The 21,844-nt window shown below is 38.0% G+C and overlaps 1 protein-coding gene across 3 annotated transcripts in view; it reads right to left on the minus strand.

The window, feature by feature from the left end:
- Slf1 (SMC5-SMC6 complex localization factor 1) overlaps positions 1–21,844 on the minus strand; it is a 79,653-nt gene that overhangs the window by 47,699 nt on the left and 10,110 nt on the right. For all 3 annotated transcript variants that reach the window (XM_060383603.1, XM_060383601.1, XM_060383602.1), the window contains exon 5: positions 4,088–4,250. In XM_060383603.1, coding sequence (XP_060239586.1) covers positions 4,088–4,250 — 163 coding nt within the window. The remainder of the gene's footprint in view (positions 1–4,087; positions 4,251–21,844) is intronic.

Genomic DNA, 21,844 nt, shown 5'->3' on the forward strand with positions numbered 1-21,844 from the left:
TTGCAGAAAAAAATGTTTATTTTTTTTAACTTCACATGATGGTAAAAAGATAAATCCCTAAGCCCAGAAAAATAAATGTTTAAAATCAATCCTAAATCCAAAATTTCAGTTAAGCAAGGAAACATGTATTATTACTTAAAAAAGACCAGAAACATAATGTTTACTTTTGTGTCCCTTTTAGTAGCTACTCAGCGATCTACACATTAGGATGTATTATACAAGTACTCTCAGTTAAGGACTGAAAAATTAATGTAATATATAAAAAATTTAAACTGAAACAATGTTTATACAGCAAAAGATAAAGGTCAGCATAAGGCTTTGAGTTCTACTCCCCAGGGTAATGTAAAGTGTAAAAACCACATGATGGATGTGCTGGCTCCACATCACTGTTGCTCCTGGTCTTGACTGTCACCCATGGTACTGGCACCTGAAAAATACTGGGGTCTTGTGCTACAACTGGGTTGTACCTTCAACAATACCCTCTCCTGGGCTCTCTTCTGCTACACAGTGCCAAGCCTCAGTTGCTCTCCATGACCCCTTCAGGCCTTCAAAACCAGTGCCACATGGGTGGCTTTTACCCTACCTAGTTCAGCTGCCAGGACAAGGTACAACCTCATTCACTTCTGAAACACATTCTGGAAGTCTTCCGAAACCCTTTCAAGAAGACTTTGCCTCAGTGATGCTGGTCACTTCTCAATCACAGCTGACTATGCAGTCCCAGCTTACGAGCGTTCAGTGTCCCAACAAAGCACAGGTTTTACTTTACTGCTTCTGGTTTCTTGTTGTTCATAGCTGAATATTCAGCTCCAGGTGACGAGATACCATAGATTCTTCATGCAAAACGCTGGGTAGGGCTGGGTAATTGTTGTGTATGCCTTTAATCCCAGCACTTTGGAGGCAGAGGCAGGTGGATCTCTGTAGGCCATCCTGGTCTACACAGCTAGTTCCAGGACAACCAGGGCTACACAGAGAAACCCTGTCTTGAAAAAAAGAAAAAACCAACCAAACAAAAAAACCAAACAGACAAAAAGCCGGGCTGGGTCTTTGCTTCCCTTTGGAACTTCACAAGGCAGCCTCCACCATCTGAACTACTCGCAACATTCTTATCTTCCAAGCTAACTGAGCTCTCAGCACACAATCCCCAAGTTCCAAAGACCTTCCACAGTCCTCCCCAGAACAACACAATCCATTTTGTCACAGCAAATCCCTACTACCCCCATTATCCCCATCTTGTTTTAGTCAGAATTACTATGGTTCTGATGAAACAACATGAAACATGACAAAAAAAGCAACCTGGGAAGGGCAGAGGCTTATTTCACTTACAGTTCCATATCATCAAAAGAAATGAGGACAGTTATTCAGGAAGGGCAGGTGCCTGGAGGCAGGAGCTGATGTATCAATAAACTTTGCATCCTTGTTTATCTGTATGCAATACCTTGCCTCCTTCCACAGCTATATGCAAAAACCCCACCTCACTGTTCAACTGTCTCTAAAAAGCGCTACGTTTCAGGAGTACTGAGGTATCTCCATTGGAGAGCTGACACCCCAATTCCCAGCTTTTCTGTGCCCATCTCTCTGACATTTCTTTGCTTCGATGACCACAGTGAAGTACAAATCCCTGGAGCCATATAGAGATGTGGCTTCCTGAAAGACAACATCTGAAGATGATCTCTTGCCCAAATACATGCATATACACACACACACATACACATAACCACACACGTGTGTGCACACAGTCCTGTACAGGTTCAAGCCAGACAATATCTCAGTATTTGGAGAGGAGTAGGCAAATAGTTCCCAATGCTTAGCTGCAGAGATATTGACAAATATTAGGTACTGAGAAAAGAAGAGCAATTTTTTCTGGTAAATCAACTGTACTTTATGGTAAGCCTAATACCAAGAGTAGGTGGTCAACAAACTGGGCTCCAAGCACTGAGAGAGGAAAGAAGAAAGGAAAGAAAGAAGGAGGTTAAAGAGGGAGGGGACAGTGAGAGAAAGTACACAAAGTAGGTGGGTAGGGAGATAGAAAAGGACGTGCAAGGATTTCATAAGGTGAATATGATCAACATCACGATTTCTCAAAGAAAAAATAAAATATTTAAAAAGAAAAAAAGGTCAGTATAAACCCTTCTCTAAGCTAACAATACGTATTAATATTTTCTTTATTATTCATTATTTAAAAAATTACTTTAAGTATATTCTTTTTTTATTCTTATTTATAAATAATTGTTTAGCACCAACTAGGTTTTAAGCATTGTTAGGTTTTTCACTGTACCAATTACTTGGAAAGAAGGTCCTATCTAAGCTATTTTATACAGTATAGTGCTATATATCAATGTTTAACTGAAAGCCCACTGATTCCAAGTGTATTCCTTAGATATAAATCAGCATCACAGTGGCAATGAAAGTGAGCCTACCTTGTTTCTTTCATATGTCTAACTTAGCTTTCTGTCTTGGATTAGGTGTACATACTCTACTCTTTCAAGGTATAACTCTAATATCCCGCCAAGGCATTTGTTATTGAATAAAAGAATTTATGAGACTGTATTATGGGATTAATAATACAGCCTCCTGATGAGACCTAATTGACTAGGATCAGAAGGAAGGAAAAGAAGACCTCTCCTATCAGTGGACTTGGTGAGGGGCATGCATGTGGAGGGTGGAGGAAGGGAGGGATTGGGACTGGAGGAGGGAGAGAACCATAGGGGGGATACAAAGTGAATAAAGTGTAATTAATAAAGAAGTTAAAAAAAAAAAGGTAACACACTGGCTGCTCAGTTTCCAAGTGGGTTCCCTAGTATGCGGTACAGGGATTGTCTCTGACATGAACTCAGTGGCTGGCTCTTTGATCACCTCCCCCTGAGGGTTACAGCTTTGCCAGGCCACAGAGGAAGATGATGCAACCAGCCTTGGTGAGACCTGATAAGCTAGGTTCAGATAGAAGGGGAGGAGATCCTCCTCTGTCAGGGGACTAGGGAAAGGGCGTGGGGGAGAAGATGGAGGGTGGGCGGTACTGGGAGATGAGGGAGGGGGCTGCAGTGTGGATACAAAGTGAATACATTGTAATTAAAAAAAAAAAGAACCTGAGTAAAGTAACAAATACTATAGTGTTCTGATTACTTAGTTCTTAACACAGCCTTACAGCTTTTGAAAAAAACAACAAAAAAGTTCCCTATTAATATAGATCATCCAGCTCAGGCTAGCCTGGAAATCCTCATGTAGCTTTGACTGGCCTTGATATGTGACCTGCTACAGCTTCCCAAATTCTGGGATTCCAGATGTGTGACATCATGCCTGGATATACCTTGATGTTTTGGGAGTGGGGTGGGGTAGGGATCTTTTTCTTTTCTTTTTGAGATTATTTTCGCCTTTCTCCTCTCTCCAAACCCACCTTGCTTGTTTTTACGTTCATGGCCTTTTTTTTTTTAAATGCACATAGGTGTATGTGTACATATTCCTAACTAAAACCTGCTCAGTCTACATAATGCTACTTGTATGTGTTCAGGGTATTGAATAACTAACTGCTGTGCTCTTCCAGGAGAAAATTATTTCTCCCATTCCTCCCATTCCTTAGTTGCCTTTAGCAATTTGTGTACATTTGAAGTCTAGCGGGCTTTCACCCATGAAATTTGGCATGTCTACTGCTTGTGCATGTTAGGTGGTCATGTTGATGAGACTATATGGGTGTAGACTGTATGGGTTAGTTAGTTTCAGCTGGTTCTTGTCACCGATTGAAAGTCATTCTTAATTATATTTAGAGCTGGATTATATCTGATTTATACTGAATATGTACAGGCTTGTAGCCATTATCACAGAGAGCAACACCTAGGGATGAAGCATTTGCATCCGTCTAGGCATTGTAATAATCCAGAGATAATGTAAAGTATATAGGAAGGCAGATACAGATACCATATAAATCCTATGCTACTTTAAATAAAGTATTTGAGAGTAGAACATCTGTGAAATTGTATCCAATGGGGAGTTTAGAAGCTTTCCGTTGGGAACTGCATAGGGATGACTTCATTACATTCCTTAAGTACTTTATAAAAATAAACATTTTAAAATTCCTCATATTTATTTTACTTACCTCTAAAAGAAAATCCCCTAAGTACTGAATTGGATAAAATGGAGCCTTAAAGTTCTCTTGTTCTTTCTCAGCACTGATCCTTGCATTACTGGCAATCACATGAGTTATCCCACTTGGAGAACTTTTTGGTAAAATGACATTTGCCTTTCCAGCCTCCAACACTCTAAATAAAAATGTAGGTGATGAAAAGAGAAGAAAAGCATTAGAAAAACTGAGTTCATTGAGTTAATTACCAATACTTCCTACGGGATAAGAATTTTCCTGAAAAAAAAAAAAAAAAAAAAAAAAGGTTCATTTCTTTAGGTCACTGACGACTATGGAAATTTAACACATAATAATTTCCTCAAACCTATATCTGTCTACAACAAATATTTAAGAAATTTACTATTATTTCTACATTTCTGTTTCTTTATATGAATCATGAATATTGAAGCAGCTGATATGAACAAGTCATAGCCAAAACAACGTAAGCTAAAATAATAATGAAAAAAGTTGGGAAATAGTTATCCTGAAAGGCAAAATACACCTTCAAAGAAATTCCTATGAACTTCATACATACATACATACACAGACACAGACAGACACACACAATAGGTGCCAAGAATCAAACAAAAGATTGCCCTTAAAAATGTCCATTCTTGTGCTAGAGAGATGGCTCAGAGGTTAAGAGCGCTGGCTACTCTTCCAGAGGTCCTGAGTTCAATTTCCAGCAATCACAAAGTAGCTCACAATCATCTACAATGAGATCTAGTGTCTCAAGTACACAGAACATTGTACACATAATAAATAGATCTTTAAAAATAAATAAATAAAAATATTATTAAAAAAATGTCCAGTCTTGCCAGGCAGTGGTGGTGCGTGCCTTTAATCCCAGCATTTGGGAAGCAGACATAGACGGAGTTCTGAGTTTGAGACCAGCCTGGTCTACAGAGTGAATTCCGAGAAATCCAGGGCTACACGGAGAAACCCTGTCTTGAAAAAAAAAAAGCTTAGTCTTTGCCTAGGCTTTTGGCATGTAACTAGAATACAGAATTTGAAGGAGAGGCAGAAACATCCTAAATTTGAAGTGATCCAGCAGTGAAATGAATAATTTCTAAGCCAAGCTGGGATATAAGTGAGATCCTATTTCACCAAACCAAACCGGAAGAAAAACAAAACATAAGAAAAAAAAATTACAAAAAAAGCTTAAATTTACATTAAGAAACAGTTTTACATTAGGACTCATAAGATTTTACACGTGTAGACTAACTCATTCAAATATGAATTACTGTTTGCGTTTCTGTTTAGGATCCAGAAAGCAACAAGAGTCAAGTAATCTATAGAATCCCAAGTTATAGAATTCAAGTTTTCTTGAACCAGTGACAGAATCAAGGTATTAAGCCAATCAATAGTGTTGGTATACACTTTGGAAATCAATCTGGTGCTTTCTCAGACAATTAGGAATAGCGCTTCCTCAAGATCCAGCTATACCACTCCTAGGCATATATCCAAAAGATGCTCAAGTACACAACAAGGACATTTGCTCAACCATGTTAGTAGCAGCTTTATTCGTAATAGCCAGAACCTGGAAACAACCCAGATGTCCCTCAACAGAGGAATGGATACAGATATTGTGGTACTTTTACACAATGGAATACTACTCAGCAATGAAAAACAAGGAAATCATGAAATTTGCAGGCAAATGGTGGGACCTAGAAAAAAAATCATCCTGAGTGAGGTATCCCAGGAGCAGAAAGACACACATGGTATATACTCACTTATAAGTGGATGATATACCTATAATATAAGATAAACATAGTAAAATTTGTACACCTAAAGAAGATAAACAAGAAGGAGGACCTGGGGTAAGATGATCAATCCTCACTCAGAAAGACAAATAGGATGGACATTGGAAGAAGGAGAAAACAGGAAATAGGACAGGAGCCTACCACAGAGGGCCCCAGCAGTGTATCAAAGAAGATGCTGAGACTCCCTGGAGAGGACGGGAGAGCCACAAGGAGAGCAACAGAACCAAAAAGTCTGGGCACAGGTGTCTTTTCTGAGACTGATACTCCAACCAAGGACCATTCATGGAGATAACCTAGAACCCCTGCTCAGATGCAGCCCATGGCAACTCAGTATCTAAGTGAATTGCCTAGTAAGGGGTTAGAGACTGTCTCTGACATGAACACAATCGCTGGCTCTTTGATCGCCTCTCCCTGAGTGGGGAGCAGCCTTGCCAGGCCACAGAGGAGGACAATGCAGCCAGTCCTGATGAAACCTGATAAGCTAGGATCAGATGGAAGGGGAGGAAGACCTCCTCTATCAGTGGACTTGGAGAGAGGCATAGGAGGAGATGAGGGAGGGAGGGTGGGATTGGGAGGAAATGAGGAAGGGGGCTACAGCTGGGATACAAAATGAATAAACTGTAATTAATACAAAAAATAAAAATGTAATTTAAAAAGTCAAAAAAAATAGTGTTGGTATAATGTTCTTTTGAAATGTATACACCTTACTCTTGTTCATTCAAAAGCTGACTTCTCTCCCCCACTCTCTGGTTTTAATCAGGACATTGCATTGTGATACTTATTCTAAGCATCACCTGTCTCAACTTTGTGTAACCATGCCAAAATAAAGCAACTAACCACAATGTTGAGCAATGGAGAGGAAGCAGGAAGAGAGGGAGGAGCCAGAGGACAGGGCAGGGAGAGCTGGGAGAAGAGAGGCAGGAGCAGAGATCTTGGAATGATGTGGAGAAATGGACTGGACCTAATATATCACTAAAAGCAAGTATAATGTGGGAAATCTAAATGTTAGGAAACTATGAGGGCTTGGAGGTTTAGGATGGACTAACTATTGCCCAGCATTGTGTTCTAGGTTAATTAAATAAATCCCAGTATCTGTGTGGTGATTTGGGTATACAGCTGTTTAGGATTAACAGCAGCTTTACCAGAAGATGTATCAATAGTAAATATTAGTCATTACCTACACCACAATAATGAAAAGTTCTGTTACAGAAAACACTGGGCACAGTAACTATTTCACTTCTGCAGAAAAAAAAAAGGGGGGGGGAATGAAAAAGAACAGAAGAAAACACAACAATGAGGTAAGTTTTAAAGAAATTTAATGGCAAAGTATAGCTAATGTGACAGGTGAGTACACTGGGAATCTGCCACAGCAAAGTAGGTTTTCACTTGCATATTCTTAGTCACAAGTCTTTCATGAAAAAGGAAAATTATGATAAAGGGGTAAGTTAGCCTAAAAGAGAAACTTCCTATGTGGTTGCAGAGGGCGAGGAACTACTAGCTGCCACTGAAATATGGGCACAAAAATCACATTAAAAACAAATGTACCCAGCAGGGTATCACAACAGATGCTGAGACTCATAGCCAAACTTTGGCCAGAGTGCAAGGAATCTTATGGAAGAAGGGGGAGAGAGAAAGACCTGGAGGGGACAGGAGCTCCACAAGGAGAGCAAAAGGACCAAAAATTCTGGGCACCAGGGGTCTTTTCTGAGACTTATACTCCAACCAAGGACCACACATGGAGATAACATAGAACCCCTGCACAGATGTAGCCCATGGCTGCTCAGTCTCCAAGTGGGTTCCCGAGCAATGGGACTAAGAACTGTCTCTGACATGAAGTCAGCAGCTGGCTCTTTGATCACCTTCCCCTGATGGGGTAGCAGTATTACCAGGCCACAGAAGAAGACAATGAAGTCACTCCTGATGAGACCTGATAGGCTTGGGTCAGATGGAAGGGGAGGAGGACCTCCCCTATCAGTAGACTTGGGGAGGGCTATGGGAGGAGATGAGGGAGGGAAGGTGGGATTGGGATGGGACAAGGGAGTGGGTCACAGCTTGGATAAAATATAATTAATATAATTATATAATTATATAAAATATATAATTAAAGTGAATAAAATATAATTAATAAAAAAACGAAGCAAATACCTCTAGACTACTGAAAAGCTTCTGTCTTTAGTCAACAGGAAAAATAGTCTGCTTTTCTATGAATAGTAGAAGGAAAACTTATTTGCTTCTAAAGAATTGGTAGGAACCCCTACTACTGTGCACCCTAGTCAAAGAGCCATTGTTTTTAAAACCAATGAGAAGCTAGGAGGAACCAAAATCACTTGGTTTAGAATCTCACATCAATATACAAGCAGTAGTGTAGTATTTCCAGAGGAGACCAGAAATTCTCTATTGCCACTGATAGAAGGCAGAATTTGATTGTCATGTAAGCAATGGAAGGAGGATGAACTTGATGCACAAATACTTTGAGAAGGTTCCAACAACAGGAATCAGCAATTTAGACATTGCTTACCACTGACGCCCATCCAGCCTAATGAAAATCTACCCATCCAGAGTCATGACTTATAATAGCATAGGCGAAAAGCATGGAGGGAGTCTTCCTATGATGTGGTAGTGTCTAAATGAGTGCTTAGAGCAGTGGTTCTCAGCCTGTGGGTCACAACCCTCATGGGGCCTGAACAATTCTTTCACAGAGGTTGCATATATGATATCCTGCACATTACACATTTTTATTACGGTTCACAAGAGTAGCAAAATTGTAGTTATGAAGTAGCAGCAAAATAATTTTATGGTTGGGGTCACCACAACATGAGGAACTGTATTAAAGGGTGGAAGAATTAGGAAGGTTGAGAACAACTGGTTGAGAGGTAAAGTAAGAACATTGAGACAAGACCTTATAGCATTTAAGGTCTCAAAAACCACAAAGAAAGTGGAGTCTACTGCTGTAAATCTAAGTGACATGCTAAAGTTTTATAATATGCAGAACTAACAAAAACCACAGCCAGCCTAACAACTGAAGATAGTATCACAATCACCCATACTAATGGCCTTATAGGGACTCCATTCTTGGTTTAGCTGCTATCTATCTATCTATCTATCTATCTATCTATCTATCTATCTATCTATCTATCTATCTATCTATTGGTGGGCATTCTCAGCCAAATATTTTCTATCAATAAAGTCAACTTCCCACATAGAACCGGGACTTAGGTGGTTTTCACTATTCTTCCTGTCCTCTCTTATGCTCTCTTCAGTCTCACCTGCAGTTTTGTGGCAGCCTGTTTGTCGATACCCATCCTCTCACCCCAATCCAGTCCACTGGATTCGTAACCTCTTGGTACAGACCAGGGTCTCCTTACCCCTTTCATCCAGATTGCCCAAGACATATTTCTTTCCTACAGCAGCCTAATTTCAGAAATCGCTCTTCCTACCAGACTTCTACTCCTTGGGCACCCAAACTCTCCTCTTGGTGTGGACTAGATTCTATCAGCTCTTTTATTGAGTCACTTTCAACTGACCTACAGAAGCACTCTACCAGATCTATGTCAACTGCCTAAGATCCATAGAGAGTAACAGTAACCAAAGAACAGAAAACCAACCCAATAAAGACAAGACCATATAACAACACTTGGCAATCATAATTCTAGATGACTAGGACCCCCAACACAAAAACACACATGTTAACAGCAAAGACAATATAGCCCCGCTTGAACGAACTCAGAATTTACACAGTAGGTCATGAGAAATGCAACATGGCTGAAATGCAAGAAAAAGAATTCAAAACAGCAATTATGAATATGTTCAAGGACCTTAAAGAACATATGAATAAACCACATAAGAAATAGTACAAAAATACAAATAAACACTTTGAGGAATTAATGAACAATTCAAGACATGGTAATAGAACTTAACAAAGAAATAGAATCACTAAAGAAAACCCAAACAGAAACAAAATTGGAAATGAAAAATTTAGAGTGCCAAGCAAAAATGGTAGAGGCAAGCTTTACCAATAGATTACAAGACATGTAAAAGAGAATCTGAGGTGCTGAAGGTAAGGAAGATAAAATGGATACCTTAGAACAAACAACAACAACTACAAAACCCAACCAAACAAAAAAACCTTAAATCTAAAAAAGACCCAGACACAAAGCATCAAAGAAATCTGGGATTCTACAAACAATAACGATGCAGGATAGAGAGGAAACCCTGGTAAAAGGCACAGAAAATATAAAACCATAACACAAAACCATAGAAGAAAACTTTCCTAACCTGATGAAGCAGTTCCTATCAAAGTACAAGAAACAAAGTACCAAATAGATATAAAAAATAAATTCCCTGTGAAAAAGATCAATCAAAACACTAACTGAACAGAAGAACGGCTATTAAAAAATGCAAGAGAACAAGGCCAAATCACATATAAAAAAGGCTAATTAGAAAAATACCTGACTTCTCAAAGTATATTCGGAAAGCCAGGACTGAATAAATGGTCTCCAAATTCTGCGAGAACACATATGCCAGCCCAGGCTACCATACCCAGCAAAACTCTACATCACAATAGATGGAAAGAGAGAAAACATTCTAGGATAAAACCAAGTTTAAGCAAATCCAGGTATCAATTCAGCTCTTCAATTGGAACTAGAAGGGAAACTTAAATCTGATGAAGTTAAACACATTCAAGAAGACACAAGGAATAAATAATCCTAGACCATAAAATAAAAAAAGAAACCCATACCATAACAACAAAATAACAGGAATCAAACAAAATAAAACAACAACAAAAAACCCAGTAATCAGTGACAACTCTCCACTTCATTCCCCAAATAAAAAGCACAGACTAAGCAAATGGATTAGAAAACATCATCATCATTCTGCCATACAAAAGAAACACACCTAATCATCACAGACAGATAACACTTCAGGGTAAAGAATGGAAAAGGACATTATCTAAGCAAATTGATCCAAGAAGCAAGCAGGTGGAGTCATTTTAAGATTTGACAAAATAGACTTCAGACCCAAACTAATCAGAAGAGATAGGGAAAGACATTACATACTTATTAAAGGAAAAATCCACCAACATGATATTGCAATTCTAAGTATGCACCACACTCAAGGGCATCCAAGTTCATGAAAGAGACACTAACACAGCTAAAAGCACAAAGTGAGACTCAAATAGTGATAGTGGATTACTTCAGTACCCCATTCTCCAGTTCATCCAGAAAAAACTAAACAGAGACATGCTGGAGCTACAGGACACCATAAAGCAAATGGACCTAGCATGTAATCACAGAACATTTCACGTAAGCATAAAATATAACGTCTTCTCAAGAGCTCATGGAACTTTCTCCAAACCTGACTACATAGTTTGACACAAAGCAAGTCTCAACAGATACAAGAAAACTGAAATAACCTACATCCTATCTGAATACTGTATATTAAAGTTGTTTATCAATAACAGGAAGTATATAAACTCACAGAAATTGAACTCACTACTGAATGAAAAATGGGTCAAGATGGAAATCAAGAAGGAATTTTAAAACTTTCTAGAACTAAATTAAAATGAAAAGACAGCATTTTAAACCTATGGGCTAACAATAAAGGTGGTTCTAAAAGGCAAGTTCATCCATTAAAAGACTGTGCCTATATTAAAAGATTAGAGAGATCTCACATTAGCAACTTAATGCCACACCTGAATACTCCACAGAGTGATCTTAAACTGTTGATCACAACCCCTTCGGGACTCAAAGCATCCTTTCACATAACAGTTATTCTTCATATCAGATATTTACATTACAGTTCATCACTGTAGCAAAATTACATTTATGAAATAGCAACAAAATAACTTTTATGTGGGGGTCAACATGAGAAATTGTATTAAAGGGTCACAGCATTAGGGAAGTTAAAAACTAGTGCTCTAGAAAAATAATTAGCATCCAAAAAAGAACAGATGGCAAGAAATAATTAAAACTCAGGGCTGAAATCAATGACACAGAAACAAATAATACAAAGAATCAACTGAAACAGTAGGTTCTTTGAGAAAAATTAGTAAAACTGACAAAACCTTTGCCAAATTAAAAGATACAGAGAAGATACAAATTAATAAAATTAAAGATGAAAATGGGAACATTATAACTGACTCTGTATTCCATCAACCTGGAAAGCCTAAAAGAAATGGACACATTTACAAATGTTTTTATATATGGAGAATAAATATTCTCTCTTTGAGAAACAAATCTGGACTATAGCAATGGTTCCCAACCTGTGGGTTACAACCCCCTTGGCAAACCTCTATCTTAAAAAAAGTATTTACATTATGATTCATAACAGTAGTGGAACTACAGTTATGGAGTAGCAATGAAAATAATTTTATGATTGAGGTCACTACAACATGAGCAATTGTATTAAAAGTTGCTGCATTAGGAAGGTTGCAAGCCATTGAGCTCTATAGGCTCATGTATTGTGCTTGGCCCTCAACAGATGTCACTGTTTTTCGGTGGGTGTAGAACCTTAGTAGTCGGATTCAGGGTTAGTCATAGTGAGTCAGTTAATGACAGGCCTTTGAGTGTTATAATCCAACTTTGTTTTAGGGCAGGTCTCCAGTTTCTGATCTGCAAATGTGTGAACAAGCCTTGTTGCAAGCTCCCACTGCCATTCCTTCCCCACCAATATTGATGATAGATACTAATCTGAAACTTTAAAAGAAACTCTCTTTTCTTACATTTACTTTTGTTGAGTATTTTCCACAAGAAAACTAACACAACACAATAATTCAATAAAAAAAATGTAAGAGCTTAATGTAAAAACTGAGTAAAAACAAACTAAATCCAAAGTTAAGCAAATAAATGAAACAACATGGTTCACTGCAAAATACTAAAATTAAAAAAACAGATCTGCATATGGTGGCATACACCTACAATCCCAGCTTTCAGGAAGTCAATGCAGGAGGATAACAGTTCAAAGCTAGCCTGTGATACACAGATCTTATCTTAAAAAACAAACAAACGAATATTACTCAGCAATGAAAAACAAGGAAATCATGAAATTTGCAGGTAAATGGTGGGACCTGGAAAGGATCATCCTGAGCTGTCCCAGAAGCAGAAAGACACACAAGGTATATACTCACTCATGTAGACATATAACATAGGATACACCTACTAAAATCTGTACATCTAAAGAAACTAATCAAGAGAGAGGTCCCTGACTAAAATGCTCAATCCCCATCCTGAATGGCAAAGAGGATAGATATCAGAAGAAGAAGAAAAAAAACAAGAAACTAGCTAGGAACCTGTCACAGAGGGTCTCTGAAAGGCTCTGTCCTGCAGAATATCAAAGTAGATGCTGAGACTTATGGCCAACTGTTGGGCAGAGTGCATGGAATCTTATGTAAGAAGTAGGAAATAGTAAGATCTGGAGAGGACAGGAAGCCCACAAAGAGAGCAACAGAACCAGAAAATTTGAACACAGGGGTCTTCCCAGAGACTCATATTCCAACCAAGTACCATGTGTGGAGATAACCTAGAACCCCTGCACAGATGTAGCTCATGGCAGTTTAGTGTCCAAGTTACATAGTAATGGGAAAAGGGATGGTCTCTGACATGAACTGATTGGCCTGCTCTTTGATCACCTCCCCCTGAGGGGGGAGTGCCTTACCAGGCCACAGAAGATGACAATGCAGCCACTTCTGATGAGATCTGATAGACTAAGATCAGAAGGAAGGAGAGGAGGACCTCCCCTATCAGTGGGCTTGGGTAGGGGCATGCGTGAAGAAAAGGGAGGATGGGATCCGGAGGGGAGGAGGGAGGGGCTTATGGGGGATACAAAGTGAATAAAGTGTAATTAATAAAAGTAAAAAATAAATAAATAAAATAAAAATAAAAAAACCCAACCAACCAACCAAAAACCAAACAAATCAAAATCCAAAACTGAGGCACAGAAGAAAAACTAATCTATGAAACCGTTTTTTTTTGTTTAGAAAAACTGACAACTATTATTTTTTTTTTTTTTTTTTTTTTATATTTTATTTTTTTTTCTTTTTTTTTATTTTATTTTTTTTTTATCAGTTACATTTTATTAACTCTGTATCCCAGCCGTGTCCCGATCCCTCATTCCCTCCCAGTCCCTCCCTCCCTCCCTCATCTCCACCGTGCCCCTTTCCAAGTCCACTGATGGGGGGGACCTCCTCCCCATTCATCTGATCCTGTTTTATCAGGTATCTTCAGGACTGGCTGCAAAGCCCTCCTCTGTGGCCTAACAGGACTGCTCCTCCCTTCGGGGGTGGGGAGACCAAAGAGCCAGTCATCGAGTTCCTGTTAGAAATAGTCCCTGTTCCCCTCACTTTGGGAAACCAATTGGTTACTGAGCTACCACAGGCTACATCTGAGTGGAGGTTCTAGGTTATGTCCATACGTGGTCCTTGGTTGAATGTCAGTCTCAGAAAAGACCCTGTGCCCAGATATATTTGGTCCTTGTGGAGCTCCTATCCTTTCCCCATCAGACTAACTCCCCTTCTTTCTTATGATTCCCTGTACTCTGCCAAAGGTTTGGTCATGAGTCTTTGCTTTGAAAACACTGCTAGTTAGAGTCTTTCAGATGCGCTCAGTAGACTCCTGTCATACGTTCAATGCACATCCCATCTGTCTTTCTAAATGAGGATTGATCATCTTACCCCATGTCCGCTCAATTGATTATCTTTTTTAGGTGTATAGATTTCATTATGTTTATCATATCTTATAGGTCTATATAAGTGAGTATATCCCATGTTTGTCTTTCTCCTTCTGGGATATTTCACTCAGAATGATCTTTTCTAGATCCCACCATTTGCCTGCAAATTTCATGATTTCCTCCTTTTTGATTGCTGAGTAGTATTCCATTGTATAAAAATACCACAATTTCTGTACCCATTCCACCGTTGATGGACATCTGGGTTGTTTCCAGGTTCTGGCTATTACAAATAGAGCTGCTATAAACATGGTTGAGCAAGTGTCCTTTTTGTGTACTTGAACAAACTTTGGGTATATACCTAGCAGTGGTATAGCTGGGTCTGTAGGAAGCACTATTCCTATTTGTCTTAGAAAGCGCCAGATAGCTTTCCAGAGTGGTTGTACCAGTTTACATTCCCACCAGCAGTGGAGCAGGGTTCCCCTTTCTCCACAACCTCTCCAGCATGTGTTATCACTTGAGTTTTTCATCTTGGCCATTCTGATGGGTGTAAGGTGATATCTCAGGGTCGTTTTGATTTGCATTTCCCTGATGGCTAATGAGGATGAGCATTTCTTTAAGTGTTTTTCTGCCATTCGATATTCCTCTGTCGAGAATTCTCTGTTTAGCTCTGTTCCCCATTTTTTAATTGGATTACTTGGTTTGCTGCTTTTCAGCTTCTTTAGTTCTTTGTATATACTGGATATTAGTCCTCTGTCAGATAAAGGGTTAGTGAAGATTCTTTCCCAATCTGTAGGCAGTCGTTTTGTTTTGATGACGGTATCCTTTGCTTTACAGAAACTTTTCAGTTTCATGAGGTCCCATTTATTGATTGTTGCTCTTAGAGCCTGTGCTGTTGGTGTTCTGTTCAGGAAGTTGTCTCCTGTGCCAATGAGTTCTAGGCTGTTCCCCACTTTTTTTTCCAATTGATTTAGGGTATCTGGTTTTATGTTGAGGTCCTTGATCCACTTTGACTTTAGTTTTGTGCAGGGTGATAAATATGGATCTATTTTCATTTTTCTGCATGTAGACATCCAGTTGGTCCAGCACCATTTGTTGAAGATGCTGTCTTTTTTCCATTGAATGGAATTGGCTTCTTTGTCGAATATCGAGTATTCATAGGTTTGTGGATTTATTTCTGGGTCTTCTATGCGGTTCCATTGATCCTCCTTTCTGTTTCTATGCCAGTACCATGCAGTTTTTATTACTGTTGCCCTGTAGTACAGCTTGAGATCAGGAATGGAGATACCTCCAGATGATCTGTTGTTGTACAGGATCGTTTTGGAGATTCTGGGTTTTTTGTTTCTCCATATGAAGCTGAGAATCTTTTTTTCAAGGTCTGTAAAGAATTGAGATGGTATTTTGATGGGAATTGCATTGAATCTGTAGATTGCTTTTGGCAGTATGGCCATTTTCACAATGTTAATCCTACCAATCCATGAGCACGGGAGATCTTTCCATCTTCTGATATCTTCTTCAATTTCTTTCTTCAGAGACTTGAAGTTTTTCTCAAACAGGTCTTTCACTTGCTTGGTTAGGGTCACACCAAGGTACTTTATGTTATTAGTGGCTATTGTGAAGGGTGTTGTTTCCCTAATTTCTTTCTCAGCCTTTTTGTCTTTGGTATATAGGAGGGCTTCTGATTTTTTTGAGTTGATTTTGTATCCTGCCACTTTGCTGAAGGTGTTTATCAGCTGAAGGAGTTCTCTGGTTGAATTTTTGGGGTCGCTCATGTATACTATCATATCATCTGCAAATAGTGACACTTTGACCTCTTCCTTTCCGATTTGTATCCCCTTGATCTCCTTTAGTTGTCTTATTGCTCTGGCTAGGACTTCAAGTACTATGTTGAAGAGATATGGGGACAATGGACAGCCTTGTCTTGTCCCTGATTTCAGTGGGATTGATTTAAGTTTCTCTCCATTGAGTTTGATGTTAGCTATAGGCTTGCTATATATTGCCTTTACTATGTTTAGGTATGTGCCTTGTATCCCTGATCTCTCCAAGACTTTAAACATGAATGGGTGTTGGACTTTGTCAAATGCTTTTTCGGCGTCTAAGGAGATGATCATGTGGTTTTTCTCCTTCAATTTGTTTATGTAGTGGATTACATTGATGGATTTCCGTATGTTGAACCACCCTTGCATGCCTGGGATGAAACCTACTTGGTCATGGTGGATGATATCTTTGATGTGTTCTTGGATTCGGTTTGCAAGTATTTTATTGAGTATTTTTGCGTCAATGTTCATAAGAGAGATAGGCCTAAAGTTCTCTTTTTTTGTTGGGTCTTTGTGTGGTTTAGGTATTAAGGTGACTGTGGCTTCATAGAATGAGTTTGGTAGTGTGACAACTATTATTACATTAAGAAAAAAACAGTGAAGAGTCAAACGAATAAGTATACATGAATGTTGTCATTATAAGCAATACCATAAAACAGATCATAATGAACAATAATACAACAAACTAGAAAACCTAAAACAAATGGATTAATTTGTTTTATCAAGATTTAATCAAGAACAAAAAACATCTAGAATGAAATTAAATCATTAAAAAGGTCTTCTATCAAATAAAAGCCCAGACTGGAAGGATCACTTGTTTTCTTCCAAATATTCAGAGAATTGGCATTAATTTTTCTAAATTATTCAAAAAAGGTGAAGAGAAAGACACTCTTCCAGTCACATTTTCTACAAGGGCAGCATTATTCTTTTAACTAAACAGATAAATACGACACAAAAGGAAGTTAATGATATTTTCGTAGGCATCCTGTCTCACATTGCTTTTGTGTTTTGTATCTGTGTGTTTGGTTTCTTTGTTTTTGTTTGCTTGTTTTTAAAAGGAAGGGTTTGGTGATGGTGGGTGCAGAGTTGGGGGATAGGAAGAACAGGGTCAGAATAAAGTACATGAAAACTTTTTTCCAATGGAAGAGGAAAGAAAACATTAAAAAACCAAAATTCAATCAAAAGCATAAGACACACACTACAGAACTAGAAAAATTACATGAATAACATGAGATAAAATAATTAATAGTAAATTATAAGCAATAATAGATATACTGAAATTACTAGTAAGTTCTAATTTCAAGGATCTAATGAAAACAGTGGAAACACCCAAAAAGAGATGGGAATTTAGAGACCAGTGAAAAGGATCAAATAAGTTGTAATGTATCAGGGAAGACTTTCTTAGTAGAATGGACAGAACTGAGAAATCACTAAAGTGAAGATCCATTAAAATACAAAAAATAATAACAAATATTATACAATGAAGTTCCAGGGGAACACCATATAAAGAAAAATATAAATGATAATTACTAATAAAGACAACAATCCACAACAAGCAAAAATTCCCCCAACACACACAGATTAAAACTACAATGGTCTGGAAAAAAGTCTTGAAGGAAACAGATAAAGCATAAACAAATAAACAAAGAATGATAACTGATTTCTCATTAAAAGCAGAGAAGAAAGAAAAGAATGTATCAGACTGTTAATTGTAATTAATTACCAAAGTCCTTTAAGGGCAGAAGGGGGGAATCTCTGCATTCATGTCACAATAATCAACAAAGAAAACCTCTGTGCTCTTGGAATGAATGGAGATTTCCCTATTTTAGTGAGTAAGCAATATGGGGAGCAGCAAACACTACCTAGGTACCTTTACCTGACAAGAGCATCACAATCCAGACTGAGATTCAGACCTCAGGATCCTTACCCACTTTGAATGTCAGTGTCTTTTAGTTACTGTTCTATTGCTGTGATGAAACATCATAACCAAGAAAAAAATTCAAACAAAGATTTGCTTACAGTTTCAGAGTATTAGTTCATGACCATCATGGCAGAGAGTGTGGAGCACAGCATGGTAGTAGTTGAAATCTCACATTTGGGCCTTAAGTTACAGGCAGAGAGTGATACATACATACATACATACATACTGGCCTGGGGTGACTTTTGATACCTCAAAGCCCACCCTTAAAATGCTAGTGCTGGTAACTATGTCCTAAACAACAGGACTCTGGCTAGGTAAACAGAAAGATTGTTATTGGGTAAATAGAAGCCTAAACCCAGCATTCCTCAGGAATTGCCCAAGGAATGTTTCTGTTTGTCAGGGAAATCACTACCTCTGTTATCTACTCCAATGGTGAACTACCTGGGCAAGTACATCTAGCTCTAGATTAATCCTAACTGCCTTTATCAGACCAAAATGTCCATTTTGCTATCATATAAAACCTGCCAAACTATTGTCCTCTATCCTTGGAAGCAGACCTTTAGTGTGTTTCCTCAATAAACTTTTCTTTCTCCTCACACAGTGATCTAGTTCAGTGCCCTCACAGTTACTATTATGGGAGATGGTTAAAATATGAGATGAAGTTTAAATGTGTGCAGTGAAGACATTTATTAGGATGAAAACAGAATATGCTTTAACATAGTATGTGCAAATAGGATGAGAATTATACTGAAAATGGACCAAACAGCATGATGTAGTTTATCTTAAGAATACAAATTTGGTTCAACATTTAACAACTAATCAGTAGGAACTAGAGATGTCCATAAAGAGCTCTTGCCACAACCCAGGTTTTGGTTCCAAGTCTTTAATTCCAGTTTTTGAGAATCAATGGCCTCTTCAAACTTCTGAGGGCGGTGTAACCATACTACATATGCAGAGGCAGGCAAAACACTTGGAAACTCTTTAATTTTTTGTTTGTTTGTTTGTTTGTTGAGACAGGGTTTTCCTGTGTAACAGTCCTGGCTGTCCTGGAACTCTCTTTATAGACCAAGCTAGCCTTAAACTGGGATTAAAGGAGTGTGCCACTACAACCAGCCTAATTTTTTTTTTTTAAAGTAAAGGTTCAACCAGAATAATCATTAACAGAATAAAACAGAAAAGCCAAATCCCCATAAATACAAATAAAGCCTTTTAGTGATTCATTTGTAATAGCTTCCCCAAATACAAAACTAGCAAGCAATAAATTTAGCAATATAAATGTAAATCTGACACAATGGAAACTAACAAATATGTTGAGTGTTATGGCTCAGGACTATACTGTGGGACTTCCCTGTATTTGGGAAGAAGAGCCAGGAGAATCATGAGTTCAAGACAAACCAGGACTATACAGCAAGATCTGATCTAACAAAGAAATAACATAACCTCTAGAACATTAAAGACCCTTGAAGAGACACACAGTGCACAAAAAGGAAGAATCAATAATGTCAAGAGCTCAGTTTTCACAATGTCAACACCAAGGGTAAAACGTAATCCCAGTAAAAGCCTCAAAGAAGCTTTTAATTGAAATTCACATGATGATTTAAACGTGTAGAAATTCAAAGGATGCAGGACTACAAAAAGTTTCAGAAAATATTAAAGCTGAAGATTCAAGCTAACTCATTCCAAGATGACTTCTAAAGCTACACTAACCAAAGAGTGGGTTGATGATGGTAGGCAGAACTGGACATGAGTTCTAGAAACAGACCGCACATACAGCAGGCAAGTTTAGCAACAGTACCAAGACAAATCCAAACCAACTGTACCTGCTACAGTGCTTCCATAAGGGCAAACAATTGTGGCCTAACTACTTTAGGAAACAATTTGATATTTTCTTACAATATTCAGTATAAATTTACCATTTCAGCTAAAAATTTAATTTCTAGATTTTTTTTAATGAGAAATAAATTATGTCTCCATGAATAATTATAATCAAATATTAAAAACAGCCTAACTAGCAAAGACAAAAAAACCTCTTAAATGGAGGTCTACCCTTTTTTGAAAAAAAAAAAAAAAAAAAAAAAAAAAGGAAGGGGGTTATAGGGAGAAGAGAGGGGAAATTAAAGAGACAGACTAGGAGGAGAGGAGGGAGGGGAAGTTCCTATTGGGATGTAAAGTAAATATATTAATTAATGGAAAAAAATCTTCCAAATGTCCATCAAATAAGAATACTACACAGAACAGTGATTTTTCAAAAAAAAAATTCAACAAAATAAGAGAATCTCATAACTATAATACAAGGCAAATGATAACAGATCAAAGAAATATACCATGCAAACAAACCTCAAAATTTTTAAAGCATAGTAGTAAGAAGAAAACCAAACCAAACCAAACAAAACAGTAACTGTCTGGTATTTGTGGTCCAGATTTAAAAGTACAGGGAAGGATACAAGAGAACATTAAATGTTAAAGATCTTGATATAGGTAGGCTCACATTACTGTACAAGTTTCTTCAAAGTCACAAAGCTGTATACTTAAGATGGGTACATTTCATTGCTTATAAACTATTTTGGTCAAAAAATAAAGGTTCTACCTTTTTTTAAAGTTTAGGCAGCCAGATAATCTTTTAAAAACCCTTGTTTAGAGTGATGGGGAGATGGCTCAGTGGGTAAAGTGCTTGTTACACAAACATGAGAAGCTAAGTTTGGATCCCCAGTACACATGTCAAAATCCAGCCATAGTGGTGTACACTGTAACTCTAGAACTGGGAAATAGGGACAAGAGGATTCCAAGGGATTGGCTTGTCCAGCCAGCTAGTGAGCCTAGCCACATCAGCAAGCCCTGGGTTCAGTGACAGAAAGTGTCTCAAAGAATAAGTGAAGAGTAACGAGAGAGGTGAGCCCTTTCCTATGCAAATACGTGCATGAGCATGAACACCTGTGCACACACATTCACACACACAAAAATCCTTATATTTAAAAGTGAAATTAAATTTTGATGGAGTTAGTATCAACCAAAACAGTACTATAGAAACTCCAAACTAGCCTCTCTGATAATAAAATAATAAACTAGGAAACATTTAATAATGCTTCAAAGTTAAAACTCCCTATGTAAAGCTTTCTCTTTTATTTCACTTGAGTGGGACAAAAGAAGTAACATGTAGCTACAGTGGAGATTAATATCAAAACCTGTCTATCAAACATATTTTGTTTTATTAAGAGACTCATACATTTGTGCACAATGGCTCATCCGAGAGCGAAAGCTCTGGACACATGTACATTATAAGCAAAGCTGAATGAAGTGGGTTGTATACACAAGTGTGTATATGTATACATGTGTACATATAACAATGAAGAAGTGATCATTAATTAGGGGAGTGGGTGCAGGAGGAGTGGGATGGATGATGGGGATATAGCAGTGATAATAAATGTTGATGAATGAAGTTCTCAAAAAATTTACTAACTAAAAATAAATGTCCAAAGGACTGGAGAGATAGTTCAGTGAGTAAGAGCATTGTCTGTCCTTCTAGAGGTCCTGAGTTCAATTCCTGGCAAACCACATGGTGGCTCACAACCAT

The sequence above is a fragment of the Meriones unguiculatus genome, chromosome 5 (assembly GCF_030254825.1).
Source record: "Meriones unguiculatus strain TT.TT164.6M chromosome 5, Bangor_MerUng_6.1, whole genome shotgun sequence".
Classification (NCBI taxonomy): domain Eukaryota; kingdom Metazoa; phylum Chordata; class Mammalia; order Rodentia; family Muridae; genus Meriones; species Meriones unguiculatus.